At 40.0% G+C, this 16,572-nt stretch overlaps 1 protein-coding gene across 6 annotated transcripts in view; it reads right to left on the bottom strand.

Annotated features, from left to right (window-relative positions):
- Positions 1-630: 630 nt before the first annotated feature.
- The window catches only part of CDIN1 (CDAN1 interacting nuclease 1), a gene marked incomplete at both ends in the record, with an annotated part of 207,844 nt that continues 191,902 nt past the window's right edge, over positions 631-16,572 (bottom strand). For 4 of the 6 annotated variants that reach the window (XM_084241352.1, XM_084241353.1, XM_084241354.1 and 1 more), the window contains one exon: positions 631-760. In XM_084241352.1, coding sequence (XP_084097478.1) covers positions 631-760 — 130 coding nt within the window. The remainder of the gene's footprint in view (positions 761-16,572) is intronic. The other 2 variants (XM_084241356.1, XM_084241357.1) reach the window with 1 other exon arrangement.

Raw genomic sequence — 16,572 nt, 5'->3', positions numbered from 1 at the left:
GCCACCTCGGCTCCATGCAGCAGAAGTTAGGTAAAGGCTGGACAAAAGAAGCAGGCGTGCAGGCTACCACCTCGGTGGGCTGGGTGCCCTGCAGGTAAGAGTCAGAAGGTAGTTTCAGACTTCTGGTCTTCAGCTTTCCCGGGATTGGGCTAGATCATTCTGTGACCGTAATGCAATACTGGGTATCTGTGGTTGTACATGAAGAGAAAGGGGGCGGGAGAGAGAATCAAAGGAGGCTTAGAAAAAAAGTAAGAGGGTGATTCGGTAACTGGGAGAATTGAAAAATCACACCTTTCAGTCTCCACATTTTTTCTTTTGTTCGGCATACAAGGAGAAACCATCCGGAAGGAAGAAAGATTATGACTATCTATAAACTAACTGTTTGACAGAGACAGAAATGCTGATAATGAGTGGGTTGTGTCTGTAGTTCTTGGCTGTTCACATCAGCAAGGGATGAAGGAAAACAGAAACTCTTGATATGTTTGTCTAAAGAGGTAGTGGTGTGACCACGAGCAGCCAGAGTTCAGCTGAAGTTCAGGGCAGATGTTGCCAGCAGTTTACACTGCAGGAAAGTAAAATTGCTTCCGGATTCACCTTTTCCTCTCAGCTTCTCTTCCAGGATCACCAGGGTCAAGCTACGCTGTGGCACAAGGTGACAATGTCCGTGGGGAAACAGGCTTTGAGCAGGATGCCCCTCTCCCGGTTACAGTCCAGTTCTTGGATAAATCCATACCAATAGATGACCAAGCCCGGCCCAAATCTGCAAAAACACGAGAAAATAGTATGCATATATAGTATCAACATAGTTCCAGAAAAAGGTGATCTTTAAAACACTAGTAAGTCGATTAAGTGCTATTATTACACACAGTTTTTGTCTTGATTTGTAGGACTATGACTGAAAGTAGCTTAACTTACACCAAAGAGCTTATGCAACCCACATATTACCACCTTGGATGGATTTGTTATGTTTCTTTCAAGGAAGTTGACGTCTTTAGTGTATGCATTACGCTAATTACCTTTCTGGAAGGTGTTATGATGTGACTATTTAGCTGATGAAGGATAAAACCAGAGTTAAAAAAAACCAAAACAAAACAGCAATGATGAGCTAGGGAGCACCAGGGTTTGGATTTTAGCCTCCTAACGTTTAGAGTACTAGTTTAAATTTTAAGCTTACCTATTTGCAACTAATGAAAACAATATTTGAAAGGTAAATTTCAAAAATGGAACAGCTTGAGGTCGTCTTCTGGCTATAATGTGCTGTTCTCATACAAACCAGGCCAAAGTCTTTTCTATCCTCCATTTATCCTAGTCTTAAAAAAAGAACACATATGACAACTGGGATCCCTCAAAGACACCTTCTCCCTAACCCTTCATTCTCTGTATTACAACTTCTTTAAGTGCATACATGGCATGAAATTTGTTCATAGGTCCTTATCAGGAAAGTGAGGAATAATGTCATGTAGACTTGTGACAAAGTATAGACAGATGTAGGCTTAACCCTCAATATCTCTAAATGGTGCCTCCAAATTATCTACAATTTGGATAGTAGTGACTATCCCCGCCAGGCAGACTCAGGAAGTAGCCCTGTAGACGACTTCACCCATCAGGAAGTTGAGACCTCTAGGCTGGGTTCATAAAGATGTAATCACTATCAATCACTGTGAACACAGAGATGTTTTGCACATCAGTTTCACGTTTTTCCTACTGAGAGTACTTAATTAAAGGGCAGCACTACTTTTGGTGTAGTGTTGCAGGAATTTTACAGTGAAATCATAAATTATGAATGTTGGGTTAGTAAAAGGATGTCTAAAAACAGAACTGCTTTCTGTAGTCTGACATTACAGCAAGCTGAACCATGCTAGGCCAAAAAGCTTTTCCTTCCATGATTTATTATATGCTGTAGAGTACTTGCCAAAACTAACAGCACAGGATGGGCTGTGAGATACTGTATGCACAGGAACAAGTTCAATTGGATGTCAGGGAATGGTTTATTTGGGGATTCACATCAGTAGAGTGGCCAAGTTGTAGGAAAGATAAGTTCAGACTTTCTGCATACCCTCCCTGCAGTGGTAGAACCATAAGGTGGCAACTTATCAGCTGCCCTTGTTTGAGGAATGCAGAAGCCGTGTATGATGTGGCTGCTTGGACCACTGAGCTCTGTGACATGTACCTAAGCCCGGGGCTCAGAAGAACTGGGTTATTTGTGGCAAACAGTGGACAGGCCCTAGGGCTAACATGCACACAGGATGAAGTTCAGAACTAGATGAGAACTTGCTTCCCCTACTGAGGGCTTCTTAGGAACTTTTAATCACAAACTGTCTGCAACTGGGATTCTGTTTGAAATCTTTATTTTGCAAAAAGCTCTGTGATTAGTGTCAAATGATCCCAGCTTTGTCCAAACAAATCTGGCAAGAACTGGAAGATCCATGTTTCTAATGTCCATGTCTCCGACCTTCCTAGCAGTGAAACAGTCCTGGGCCACCTAACAATAAGCTCAGCCCATCTCTCCATTGTAATATGCAGCTATTCTGGAGACCATGATGTTCCTTAGAAAGGCACTAATATTTTTACAAAGGGTGAAAAAAAAATGTGATCTAACCAGTCATAGAAAAGAACAAAAGAATATATAGGGGTCATAAACAACAAGTCCAGAATTTTAAAGATTTAATAAAACAAAAACACATATCACCAGCACGGAGCGGGCAAGAGAGCCTGCACTTTCCCTGAGCAGCTAAATCATAAGCCAAAAGACATGGGGCATGACAGCTCTTTACGGAAATGGCATTTTCTAGGCAGAAAAGCCAGACTGGAGGACACCTCAATGCCCCAGAAAACGGACTAGTTTCACTTCTGAGGCAATGGATGAAATTGGCAACTTGAAAAGGTTTTGCAGGATTGTGAATCTGAACATTTCACGCAGTGGGTCATGATTAAGACTCCTTGAATGCAATAACACAGGTCTAGGAACTATTTGCAGGATATATAAGCAAAGGCTCATAATAAAGCCCTGGAAACTTTCTTTTCTTCTTCTTTTTTTTTTTTTAAAGACTTATTTATTTATTTATTTATTTATACAAGCACTGGGTACAGTCAGAAGCGTGGGAGGGTGAGAGAATTCACCAGAGCCAGAGCGGGTAACAGAACAGGCAGACTGACGAAATACACTGCTGAGGGGAGCAAAGGGTGGCAGGAGGGGTCTGTGCGCCATGTGGGACCCTTGCTGGTGGCCGGGGATAGAACCAGTGCTGCAGAGGCTGCGGGCAGCTTTGCAGCCCAGCGTTCAACCGCTGCGTCACCAGGGGAGGCCCAAGCCCTGGAAACTTTCAAATCTTCGTGTCTTAGCACTTGGATGGAATTATATTAACTTAGGTAATACTACCTCTCATTTGGCTCAGAAGCTCTAATTGACATGTGCTTCATTAATGAAAAGTGAAGAAACACAACTTCCTTTTATCAATGGAGGTTGATAAACAGAGGTTTTGAATGATGTGGTTTTTGAGTGATCAAGAAATAGGAAATTTTAAAAGGTGACAAGTTTGGATATTTAATGGCAAAATAAGATCTGGCCTTGTTCCCAATACCTACTTTAGTGTATTTCTGGACTTTCCCTGACAACTCAAGACCCAGTTTATCAGATGCTGGCAAGATAACCTTTCAACAACCTGTTTATGAAAAGGCTGACCACATTAAGCGACTTCATATAATCGATTAATTCCTTGGTTATCTGAACTAATAGAAGAGAACATTTTGGTTGATAATTTGAAAAACCAAGCGGTATAACTCTCGCTGGTGGGTGGAATGATTTTATCTTTTTGATGGCTATCCCATTTATTATGGCACTCCTGGGCAAGAATAAGATCACTGGGAAAGCAAACATGACCTTTGCAACCAATGACAGTCAAAGAGACTATTAATGGTATTTAGAAGAAAACAGAGTCCCTGGGATTGAGGGAATGTGCAAAGCAGAGGGTGGGTCTGCTACTGGGATTGCAGCCCTCTCTGCTAGGCGAGGACATGCAGTAATGGGATGTATATGGATATCCGCATTGATTTTGTAAACACATTTCAAGGTTGGCTATAATTTTAAGGTTATGATACTCATGGTCAAGTAATAAGATCAAAGACTCCAAATGGATTTTAAAAACTCCCGTGGAGCAGAGACTGGAATGTGAGTGACATCTGAACAAGCAAAAACAAGTAATTTTGCTTGCAAATAAACACCAGCAAATTAGCAAAAATAACAAATACCTCTGGAAAAAATGGGAGGTGAAAGTTAAGAGCCATGACAGACCTTAAGGGTATGAAGGATGAAGTTCCTCATAAATAATGACAACCTTATAAATGTGTTTGAAATGTGTTTCTCTGGTTTCCTTCCATTTTAAAGTATTTAGAGAAATTAAATAGGAGGCTGTAAAACAAAAGCTGGGAACGCCTTTGGGCTGTTGGTGCATATATGTCTCCCAGAGATTATTTCTATTTTATCATTGTTTGTCTCTTTGCTCTATTGTGACACTGAATGAAGGCAAAGCTCATGTTTTATTTGTATTTGTGTCCTCCAGTCCTAGCACAGTGCCTGGCACATGACAGATATCCTCAAGGCCGAGAAAGTAGTAACAGTAGTAACAGGATCAGAGAGTTTGTGGCATTTTTGAGATGGCATGTTGGCAGGACTCAGCCATTACCATGGCTTGGCGTTTGGATCATTGTGATTTAATAGTAACAGCCACAGCAATGTTAAGTGTTGACACTTTCATAGCACTCATTACCTGCCAGACAATGTTCTAAGTATTTAACACATATCAACAAATTTAATTATCAGGTCAACTCCTTGAAGTCAGTACAACTGTTGTCCCCATTTTGTAAATGAAGAAACTGAGGCGCAGAGCAAGTATCTTGCCAAAGGTCCCATAGCTAAAATGTGGATGAAGCTGCTTTGGAACCCAGGCAGTCTGGTGTAGTGTGTGACTGTCTCACTGTGATGTAGTGATCAGTCTACTAAACACAACATGGACTGAGACTTTAACCAGAAAAAGAGAGGAAATGCCCTTTGCACTGGTTAGACCATAACTAGAGCATTTTGGAGGGTTTCTAGGATCATATTTGAAGAGGACTATTTCTAGTCTAAAACTGATCCAGAGAAAAACTCCAGGGTATTTGAGATACTCAGAATACCAGAGTAGATATGACCTAGAAGTGAGTGCTCAGGGTGGCAACATGCTCATTTACCATCTTCTGTTTTTTAGAGAGCTCTGCGGAGAAGGAATTAGGTCCATGCTGTAGCTCTTGAGCACAGACTTAGCTTACTTGAAAGTAATCAAGGATCAGGTTTTGATTTTGATTCAACATGAAAAAAAGTTCTCCTAAAACTATAGCTTTTGAATACATGGAGTGAGCTGCCTTGCAAATTAGTGACATTTCTGTGACTGAATCTATTAAATCAAGGCTGGGCTCTTACCAACTAAAAAGATGTAAGCTGACACAAAAATTTGGTGTTTTTATATAAAATGCTATATATTCCGGGGGTCTTAAGAATTCAGTTGATCCGGCAACAAGCAGCTGGGGCTAAGGAACAGCTTACTCCTTTTAGATGACATCCATTCTCGGGTTTGCCACAGTCTCCACCACTCTCTGTTACTCCTGGATGCTGAGACTCAGTGCCAGATGAATGCCATATGCCATTCATCATCATGCCTGCACTGTGGATTTTCTTATTATAGAGACCTATTTCTCCGTTTTCACATGTCTATGAAGTTTGAGGAATCAGAAAATAACCTCAGAGGGTTTTATGTTTCAAGAAAGAACTAGAGGAGGATCAAGCTCTCTTCTGATGCCATGCAACTTCTTATGTTGCCCACCTGGTCCCTGTGGGCATTTAAATTTTTGATCCCTGACCTGAGAACTAATTCAGAGGTCCTCAAACTTGGGCAAAAGCCCTAGGAAGGTTGTTACTGTAAGAGACCCTGAGGCACACCAGGCACTGTTCTCAGACAGAAAAAAAAAAAAAGTATCTTATTTGAAAAAAAAAAAAATAATAATAAAGTAGCATCCAGGGCCTCCCCCGGTGGCACGGGCAGTTGAGCGCCGTGCCGTGAAGCTGTCCGCAGCCTCTGCAGCACCGGTTTAATCCTGGCTGGCCGGCGAGGGGCCTACATGGCGTGCAGACCTCTCCTGCCACCCCGCTGCTCCCCTCAGCAGTGTATTTCGTCAGTCTGCCTGTTCTGTTCCCCACTCTGTCTCTGGTGAATCCTCTCACCCTCCCACGCATCTGGCCTATACCCCGGTTCTTCTATAAATAAATAAATAAATCTTTAAAAAAAATAAGATAAAATAGCATCCAGTTATTAAGTATTTTCTGAGTAGATGGAATGCACAGTTACAATCACATGGGGGGAGCAAAATTGTTTTTGTTTTGAAGAATTTCCTATTTGGCAAGATCGGGGACACTGATTGGTTTGACATCCTACAATTGGATGTGTTATGCACAGGTAGACAGCATACATGAGGCAGATTCTGTGATTGACTAGTGTTAAGAGACATTAAGGCAGCATGAAAATACTTAGCAAAATTTGTAACTTGCACAAGGTTCATCTTCCCAATAAAAAAGTGAAAGGAAAGGCACTTAGAAAGAAAGATACTTAGCTATTGTACAGGTCCCATTTAGGCCTCCCTCCACTGAGAGCAAGTCTTGCCACTGCCATCTGTAGGAGGGATGGCATAGCTGTGTTTCAGCAAAGGGATGCAGTGATTTGCAGACTTCTAAGGTGGCCTCAGTGATCCCTGCTTCTTGGGATTCGTGCCTGTGTGTAATCCCCTCCTCCTGAGTGTGCACTGGGCCTAGGGACTGCTGCTAACAAAGAATACAGCAAAAGTGATGGGTGGGGGGTGGGGGTTGGGAGGGCACGTCTGACTTGGGCACTTTCATCAAACAGCTATTTGAGAGGTGCCCAGATAGCAAGGAAGTGAAGGAAGAATGTTGTTAACAGCCAGTAAAGCTCAAGAGGAACTGAATCCTGCCAACAGCCACTGAGTGAGCTCGGAAGTGGGTTTTTCCCCAGTCAAACCTTCAGATGAGACCACGGACCCTGGGTCAACACTTTCAATGCAGCCTTTTGTTTCCCTTTTCTTCTCTTAAAAAGAGTTTTGGGACCCATCACCCCATGAGTCTGAGAGCTGAGAGGAGGCACCAGGGCACTCACAGAATGGGAGTCAGAAAAGATAGGAAGCTGCCAGAAGGGACGGATGTGGTTTGTTCAAATATTTTTTGCCTCCCCCCCAATACTGAGTTTATTCACCCAATTATAACTCCCAAGAAAAAGGTTCTAAAAGGGGGGATTCACTTTGTCTAATGTGCAACCTGATGTCCCGTCAGTGTCTGAGTCTTTGGGAAGGGTGTGAGGTGGGAGAGGATGAAGAGGACCAGCAAAGACATGTCACCTATCTTTTTGATTCACAGAAAAAGTGAGACAAGTGCGTGTTATTTTAAATCATTTAGTTTTGGGGTGATCTGTTATATGGCAAAAGATAAATATAGTACAGGCTTGAGAAATCCTATTATTGGCTTTTTCTAATTAGGCTTGTACCCAGAGCTTACATGAGAAGGGGCTGCTGAATGAGATTATCAGTAAGTAGCAACTGTTCCTCAAGGCAGATTTCAGGTATGAAGAAACTGTGCTTTTATACTAACAGTTCCCTGCTTTCTAACTTAGACCAATGTGCTACTATCCCTCCATGCTGCACATTACGGATGATGGCCCGCCCAAAAAGGTCTAAAAAAATCAAATAGAAAATGGAAGAATTCTGCATGTTTTCTCCAGTTATGTTCTGGTGTTAAACTTAATTATGGGCTTCTACAGGTACTAATATGAAGGGGGTGGGGATGGGTGTGGGAGGATGTTGCAGGTACAGTATTTTTCCAATCACAGGCACTGTTGACAAATAGGGAAAAGACATCCTTAAAAAACCCAGTTGTGGCAATGCGAGACTATTTGGTGTTGGGACAAATAAATTCTGTCAATCTCAACAGACGCTGAGGACAGTCGAGGAAAAACAGGTGCTGGGCACAATTTGTTTAGTTAAAAAAGACAGTGCAATCTCTAAGATTTTTTTTTTTAATTTTAAGATTGTCACCAAGAATAGTTTAAAAACTTCAGTGAGTAAATTCTTAGTCTTCCAGAAAAATTTAGCTATCTTTAGATAATCTCTGGGGATGTCAGATTGTAATGTTGGACAGACAAGGTTCAAGTTATAAATCATATCTTCCACTCCAAAGTTTGTTATAACTGAGAAACTCAGAACTCAGAGGTACAAACACAAAATTTGCTCCCACAATGCAGAAAGGACTTGCTTACTCTCTTTTAAAAAAAAATATAAAAAAAAAAAAATACTACCCTCTTCCTTGCTGTACTTCTGTATCTTAAAATGCAGAAATTTCTTGGATAGTATTTTTACTTATAGAGAAAAATCTATTAACTTTCTATTGTTAGACTTTTCCTTGAAGCATCTTCTTCAGAGAGTGCTGAAATGAGAGGTAGATGCAGGAATTTAGAGATTTCCAACTACACTACATCGTTTTGCTAAATTAGCTTTAATAACCAACTTCCTGGTAGATTTCCTGAAACCCGTTTAGCTTTTATGCCCCCACAGCTGTCAGAGGGTCCTTGACCAGATATTATAGCTATAAAGACGTCTAAATACAAATAAATGATGTAATCATTCTAATAACAAACAATAAAGAGGTAACTCACATTACTGCATACTATTATGCAACAGGCAGTGTTTCAAGTGCTTTACACAAACAAATGTGCTATTCATAAGTACCTAATGGCAGGGCAGGGGGTGGGCACTGTGATTATCCCCATTTTACAGATGAAAAAACTGAGGCACAAGGTCAGGTTTTGAACCCAAGCAGTCTGGCTTTATGGTTTGTGCTTACACTGTCTCTCACTATGCCGTGTATTTACACAGCAATTTATAACAGTCATTTAACTTTGAGAAACATTCACAACACTTAGAAAAGAGATGAACAGAAGTCCAGATGCCGAAGACTAATTACAAGCCCAGTATACAAATTGGGATCCACCTGTTCCCGAGGAATGATTCAAGCATGAAGTCAACAGTTTTACACTAACAAGTTTATCTAGCTACTCATTTTGATTTAAATGTCACCACATTTAGGAAGTATATGAAAAAGCAACCTATAATTCAGATAAAAGGAATGAAAATGATTGCATTCGAAGGAGCATATTTAAAGCATTTAGCAATCAGGTGGAAGTAAGCTAGGGAATGAGAGTTACAGAATCACTGCATGAAGTTCAGAGAATTGTTTCCCACTGTGAGGGGATTCAGAAGTTATGGGGCAGAATCTAAACATGAGCAAAGAGGAGTAAATGCAGAACACTGCCACAACGTGTTCACATAAATGGAAATAAACAGCTGGAATAAGTTATGAGAACTGCGGGAAGCAAGGCTCTAAGTGAGCATGTCAGGTAGAGATTTGTTTTCCAGAAAAAAAGAGGTTCAGACTTGGTAGACATGCTTGATACAGTGAACCCCAAGGGCCCATTTTTGTGCCTAAAATACCTCTAGTATAAAGATGTAGCTTATGTTTGTGGCATTAACTTGGATGATCTGTGTTCCAGAAAGTCACTTCATCTGTTAAAAAAAAATTTTTACTTTTACATCCCTTCTGGCAATGTAATATGAAGGTAAAGGGTGGCAGAACTCGTGCTGTTACAGTTTTCTCTATAGAGGGAATAAGGGAAAACTCATGAAATTGATGTAATACTTCTCGATGAGCTGAATTACCATGATAACATCTTTAAAAACAATGCTCAAGCACTACTGTTCCACTATATACATTTGGATCAAGTCAATAAAACAAACAATTTTCAAATGAAGGATGACAAGAGGATGGTGGAATGATTTGATGCTTTTCGTCAAGTTTGTTGTTCATGAGGGGCTTCATCAACAATAAAAACAAAACCTACTTGTGATTCAAATGTTTGTTCCCAGCCCAAACCTTTTATTTCAATTCATAAGCAAATAGAAAACTCTTTCTCCAATAGAGGACTAGCAGAGCATCCAATCTACATATCTAGTATTTCTTTTGTCTTTCTCATTTTAAGTTGCTCTGTGGGATCTGAGCTATCTCTTGTGGATGTGTGCAGACATGTGGCTGTTGGAAGTCAATTGTTTCCCCATCAAAAAGACTTGCATGTGGTTTTTATGAAGAATGCGTTCCCAAACACACGGTTCAGGACGAAGGAGAAATATAAAACATCTTGTAATTGTTTTAAAATAAACTCTTACACTGTTTATTTAGTTTTAATCTGCATGCTGTAGATTGGTTATGCACTTGTTAATCACTGTTGTATGTATCTTCAGACAGAGTTGTAAATAACTTTTCAGTCCAAGTGAAATATGCTTGCACAAGTTTATATGCAAAGTATGTGTGTATTTATGCCTGCGTGTAAATATGTATATAATAATAATAGATTAGTGATTATGTAATGTAGCATCATAAGGTTCTGGCACTATGGTCAATTTAATATACAATGCAAATATTCTTCTTTTTTTTGGTATCTAGAGATGAAATAAAAATATAGCCTGTTTCATATATTTTTTTTTTTTTTGCTGGACAGGTCTCTGCAAACTGAAATGACTAAAGAAAGAGAACCCCCATTATAAGTATCCTGCCCCTCCTATTCATGGGTCTTGGTGATTAAAAATGCAACTCTATATCGTTGTAACACCAACTCACTGTCCATAATTTTGAAAATGAAAAAGGAAAAATGTATTAGAAATACACATTCATTTCAGGCCTTTATGCCACGTAGAAAATACATTATTTTGAAGAAAATTTAAAATGTATATAAATATACAACCACAACCACCTGAAATTCTCCATGGTGTTTATATAACTCAGCATTTTTATGTCTACATTAAATTGCCTGGAAAAGTGCTTAATTTCCACTTTATTTTGTCTTGTGTTGTACATTTCAATGCCATACTTACAGTCTTTCCAATATTTCATAAATCTATCCTCAAAAGAGAAAAACCGAGATAGGTAGAACAAAACAGCAAAGCAGGAACTCTTTTTGTCTTTAATGTCTGTTTTCTTAGAGAAATACTGACTGTGGGCAGGAGGTCAGGGTCTCTACATTTACCTATGAAGAATCTACAAACAAGCCTGTGACTCCATACTGCATAGCACACAAGTCACAAAAGAAAGGCCTTTCCCCTTGTGAAGTTGCTTACAACTCACCTTTTAATAACATAGGAACAAATCTATCATCTTTCAAGTAAAATATAAGTTATCAACTGAATAGACAAAATGCCAAAAGAGTCACAATAAAAAAATAATTACAGAATTGACATGGTGTTTCAGAAGACTTCATCAACAAGGTGAGTTCTCAGCTAGGTTGCATTTATTAACATAATGGCCCTTTAAACTTTTCTCCATCATATTTTGAGGGAAGGATGAAGAGCAGTATTAGGGGTCCTGAGAGACTTTAGAGGGACGGTGGGATCAGAAGTACCTTGAGATTATTTTGTTGTGAAACTGGAGGATGAGCTTAAGTGAAGCACGGCAGTCCTTGTTTGTGTCACACAAGGATTTAAGGAGTGACTACTACACAGTCTCAAATTGGAAAAGGAGAGAACACCAAATGAAACGACACGAAAACTCTAAAATTCACAAAGCACAGGGTCCTGTTTACTTAGAAAATGTTTAAGTACTAAGAGTGAGAGAACCCTCCAGTTGGACTTTGGGCGCATATCCTACTGATCTACCTAGAATTTCTACCCTGCCTTCTTCCAAAAATCGGGGTAGTTTACAAATTAGGTTGCGTGAATTATTACATATTTTCTCAGTTATTTTCCCAGGGAAATACACCAAAGGCAAACCCATCATTTCAGCTGATTTAGGGTTTGATGCCAGAGAATTTATAATTGATATGACAACCATAATGGGTAGTGATCACGGAGCTGGCACAACCTAGGCTGACGTGCGAGAGTCCAGGTTGGTGTTCGCCAGTAAGTCTACCAGAGACTAGCTCTGATAAATTCTGAGGTTATTTTTGAACTCCTCATTTTCAATTTTATGAATACTAGAAATTACAATTCATTTATATTTTACTACCTAAATGTTGCTTACCGCAAATATGTTTTTTCATATAGTCTTTTACTATTAGTTATGGGGGGGAGGGGTCTCTCTTTCTTTGGCTCAGTTCTCAAAAGATCACAGGGTAACCCAGAGTTCATTCAGACATTTATCTCAAGGTACAAAGAGATTTATGGGATCTGGATATATAAAAGTGTGATTAAATTTAAAAAAATTATTGGAATTTTCATCCTTGGCAGAGTCAAATAACTAAAGGATTAAGGCTGATACATGTTTGCCCTGTAAATCTATCATTAACCAAATGTGACACAGTGCTTCAGGTATTCAGATCCCAACTTGTGCTAAATGGGTAGTGAAAAAAATTTCTCTCACTCATAATAAATTATTTTATGATAAGGAAAATCTCTTTGGCTAACCAACACAGTCCTCAAATGCAAACCTCTCATTTTTACAGATCCATGAAGACAAATAATGGAAAGAGAAGAAAAATAACTAGAAGTTGGAATGGTTCAGGTCATTAGAGAAAAAGGTCAGGTAAGGGAAAGCATATAAATATAAAAAGAGGTTCTGAGAAAAAAGAAGTTGTAGATAATCGGACATTCCTATGATCAAACCCACACTCGTAGAATGAAAGCTCTGGAGGGCAACATGTATTTCAGTGCACACGGGAGTCAACCCATGACTGAGCAGATGTGTGAGAGAAGAAATGAGTACTGCAGTGTATATATATATATATATATATATATATATATATATATATATATATATTATAATCTGAACTAGGGTACAGGTCAGGGGTAAGATGCAACCTATGAAGCTGTCCACAGCCTCTGCAGCAGGAGTTCGATCTCCGGCCAGGGAGCAACCCACCTGGTGCAGCAGACCTCTCCTGACTCGCCCGCTGCTCCCCTCAGCAGTGTATTTCAGTCAATCTGCCTGTTCTGTTCCCCACTCTGTCTCTGGTGAATCCTCTCACCCCTGCACCTCTGGCCTGTACCACAGTTCTTGTATGCATAAACAAATAAATCTTTTAAAAAAAAAACCTGCTAGGAAACACTTCCCTGAAGGGACACTACTGGCGGTTGAGGAACTGACTGCTAAGAAGAAAAACTAAGCACTTGGGAGCCAATCCCGGCACACAGGGGGCTCTCACTTCCTTGAAATACAATCAATTTAGGTAGGCTTTTGTTTACAGTAGCTTTTATCTAGAAGATAAGGTTGTAAAAACATCAATCAAAATGAAGTACTACTGTTCCTGGCTATATCTCAGCAGGTTCATCTGTTTTATTTCTTCCTCCCTTTCCAAATACCTTAAGGTGTTTAAGATGAGTGAAGAGATATCAAACTATTAGAGTGAACTGTATTTGTGTATGACACATGGATTTGCACTCATTGAACCACAAATACCATCCCCAAAGCGCCTTTGTCATTCCTGGATTCGGCAGGAGTCTGTGGTCCTCACTGCTTTGCTTTTCAGTAACATAAAACGCTGCAAAATAATCTTTGCACTATTTTCAATAGTGCCCCTTTAAGAAAATAAGAATCTGATGGCTTCTATATGTCAGTGTGAGGCTATTAACTTATTCATGTTCTACTTTTCCCCCAAAGAGGTATGTACAATAAAATAGAAAACTGAGCTCAGGAAAAGAAGGCAAACATTCTTATTTATAATCTGAACTTCAAAGATCAACTTCATGATTACAGAAATTTAAATACAAGTCCATAAAGACTCCGCTTGACTTTATTTTTTTGTATTTATTTTTTATTATGATTTATGATTTATTTATTTATTTATACAAGAACTAGGGTACAGGTCAGAGGTGCGGGAGGATGAGAGGATTCACCAGAGACAGAGCAGGGAGCAGAACAGGCAGACGGACTGAAATACACTGCTGAGGGGAGCAGCGGGTGAGACAGGAGAGGTCTGCCGAGCTATGTGGGTTTCTCCCTGGCCGGCCGGGAATCGAACCCACGCTGCTGAGGCTGCAGACAGCTTCACGGCGTGGTGCTCACCCCGCTGAGCTACCGGGGAGGCCCATGATTTATTTTTTACATCATTGTTCATTTTTATTTTTTTTCTTATTTTTTTTAAAGATTTATTTATTTATTTATTTATTTATTTATTTATTTATTATTTATTTATACAAGCACTGGGTACAGTCAGAAGCACGGGAGGGTGAGAGAATCCACCAGAGCCAGAGCGGGGAGCAGAGCAGGCAGAAGGACCGAAGTACACTGCTGGGGGGAGCAGCGGGCGGCAGGAGAGGTCTGCGCGCCATGTGGGACCCTCCTCCGGTGGCCGGGGAGCAGCCGGGGATCGAACCAGCACTGCAGAGGCTGTGGGCAGCTTCGCAACCCAGTGCTCAACAGCTGAGCCACTGGGGAGGCCCCATTGTTCATTTTTAAACAATATTTGCTTCCTCCCGCCCCCCTCAGGTGTAGTCCCCATAGAATTTCCCCAATGCAGCTGTGCACCATCACCTCAGTCCCGTGCTCCTCCCTCCCTCCCTCTGATCCCTCTCCCTCCTCCTCCCCTGCAGGATGTCTCTGCTTTATATTCTTACAACTAAGCTATGGAAACAACCCAAATGCCCAAAATAGATGACTGGATCAAGAAGATGTGGTCCATATACACCATGGAATATTACTCAACAATCAAAAAAGATAAACTCATGCAATTTGCAGCAACATGGATGGCACTGGAAGGGATCATGCTCAGAGAAATAAGCCAGAAAGAAAAAGAAAAATACCGGATGGTCTCACTCATAGCAGGAATCTAGAAAACTTAAATAAGGGACCAGGAAAAAAGAATAACTACAAGAAAGAAAATATCAAAATCAACAAACAACTATGAACCAGAGACACTCTATGGGGGGTGGGGGGCGGGGAAAGGAGGGATTGAGGTCAAAATAAGGGGGTTGCAATTGTATGGGGAATAGGTATTACTTAGTTAATAACAGATCCCTAAAGTGAAAATGTGAGCTAGAGATGTTTCCAAGTGAAGAGGGAAACTTCCATTGAGAATAAGAAAAGGCCCAACTCCAGAGAACTACTGCTGGGCAGACAAGTGGGCGAGCAGGTCTGACCACCATGAGCAGACATATGCCTGGAGAGGATATATATGGTGGTCCTTTGGAACTGGATTTTCATGCTAGGCAGAGCTCACAGGCCCCCGGGCTAGATTCAGATGGCAGGGAGGGGACACAGTAGAAACAACCTACCTATCCCTCTTAAGGTTTTGAGTCATTCTTCATTTCTGGGCTTTGGGAGTAAACCTTCTGTTTGATCCCTTCTAAACACAGCTGGAGAAAGGCCTCCTAGTAATAATGCCTGAGAAGTTAACCCATTTCAGACCACAGTCACCTTGATCCTTGATCAACTTTGCTCCACATTTATTTTCCTGGCATAGTTCCAATTTTTGGAACTCACAGAAGATACAGTCCTTTTGATTATTATTTCTATGAGTAAAATAATACCGATAATCATACATATAATAACCACAACCATAATCCTAACAGCAGCTATAAAAAGTGGAGGCAGGAAGACATCATCTTGAATGCACCTTCTATTTTTAACAGTCTGTGACTTAGTTCTCCATCTATAAACTGGGTATAACATCACTGTATCCCCAAGATCAAGGTGGGTTTAGGCATAAGCTTCACAAAATTTTGATTTGTATTCATATGTATGTATGTAATAACAGTGAATGTAATAACAGTGTGTATGTAATACAGTGTGTAATAATAACAGTAATTATGTATGTGTGTGTATGTAATAACAGTGAATATTGTCAATCTATTACAAAAATTATATTCAGTTGCGGAATTTAATAAAGAAACATCTCCAGCCTGTGTCTCTCCCCCAACTCAGAAATAGATAGTTTTAGGTCCAAAGGTATGGAAATGAATCCACTAGTAAAAAGAACACAGGTCAGTAAGGTCAGTCAAGGCAGTAGTGGGAAGTACTTTACCCAGGAGAATACTGAAGATGGAGAACTAGGGGTAGGAAATGTGAGTAAACCAGAGTCAAAATAGTCCCTAAATTTATATATAGACTAGATGCTATCTAAAGCATCTAGGAAACAGAAAGATCATTTTACATGGTCATTCTCAGCCTTTAACAAGAAAGGCAGATCAACTTCATGGACCAAGGGAAACTACTTCACAAGAGACCCAACACAAAACCCCAATGATGTCAGAAATTTAAATTTTATTAAAATATAGGTTCCTATTTTAATGATACGACACTGCTATGCTGATTTTTACCAACAACATCTCAACAAATGGCCACATACACAAACCTCAGGACACTGTCTTCAGGACACTGCCTTGTTGTACCGTCCTAAACACTTTTGTTAGACCCAGAACACTTTGAAAAATCTCACCCAAGCTTAATAATTCTTCCTTGTAAAAAAAAAAATGATTTTAATGTTTTAAAAAGGAGCAACCTAG

The sequence above is a fragment of the Talpa europaea genome (assembly GCF_964194135.1).
Source record: "Talpa europaea genome assembly, chromosome: 8".
NCBI classification, from domain to species: Eukaryota; Metazoa; Chordata; class Mammalia; order Eulipotyphla; family Talpidae; genus Talpa; species Talpa europaea.
This window is presented reverse-complemented; position numbering and strand designations above follow the sequence as displayed.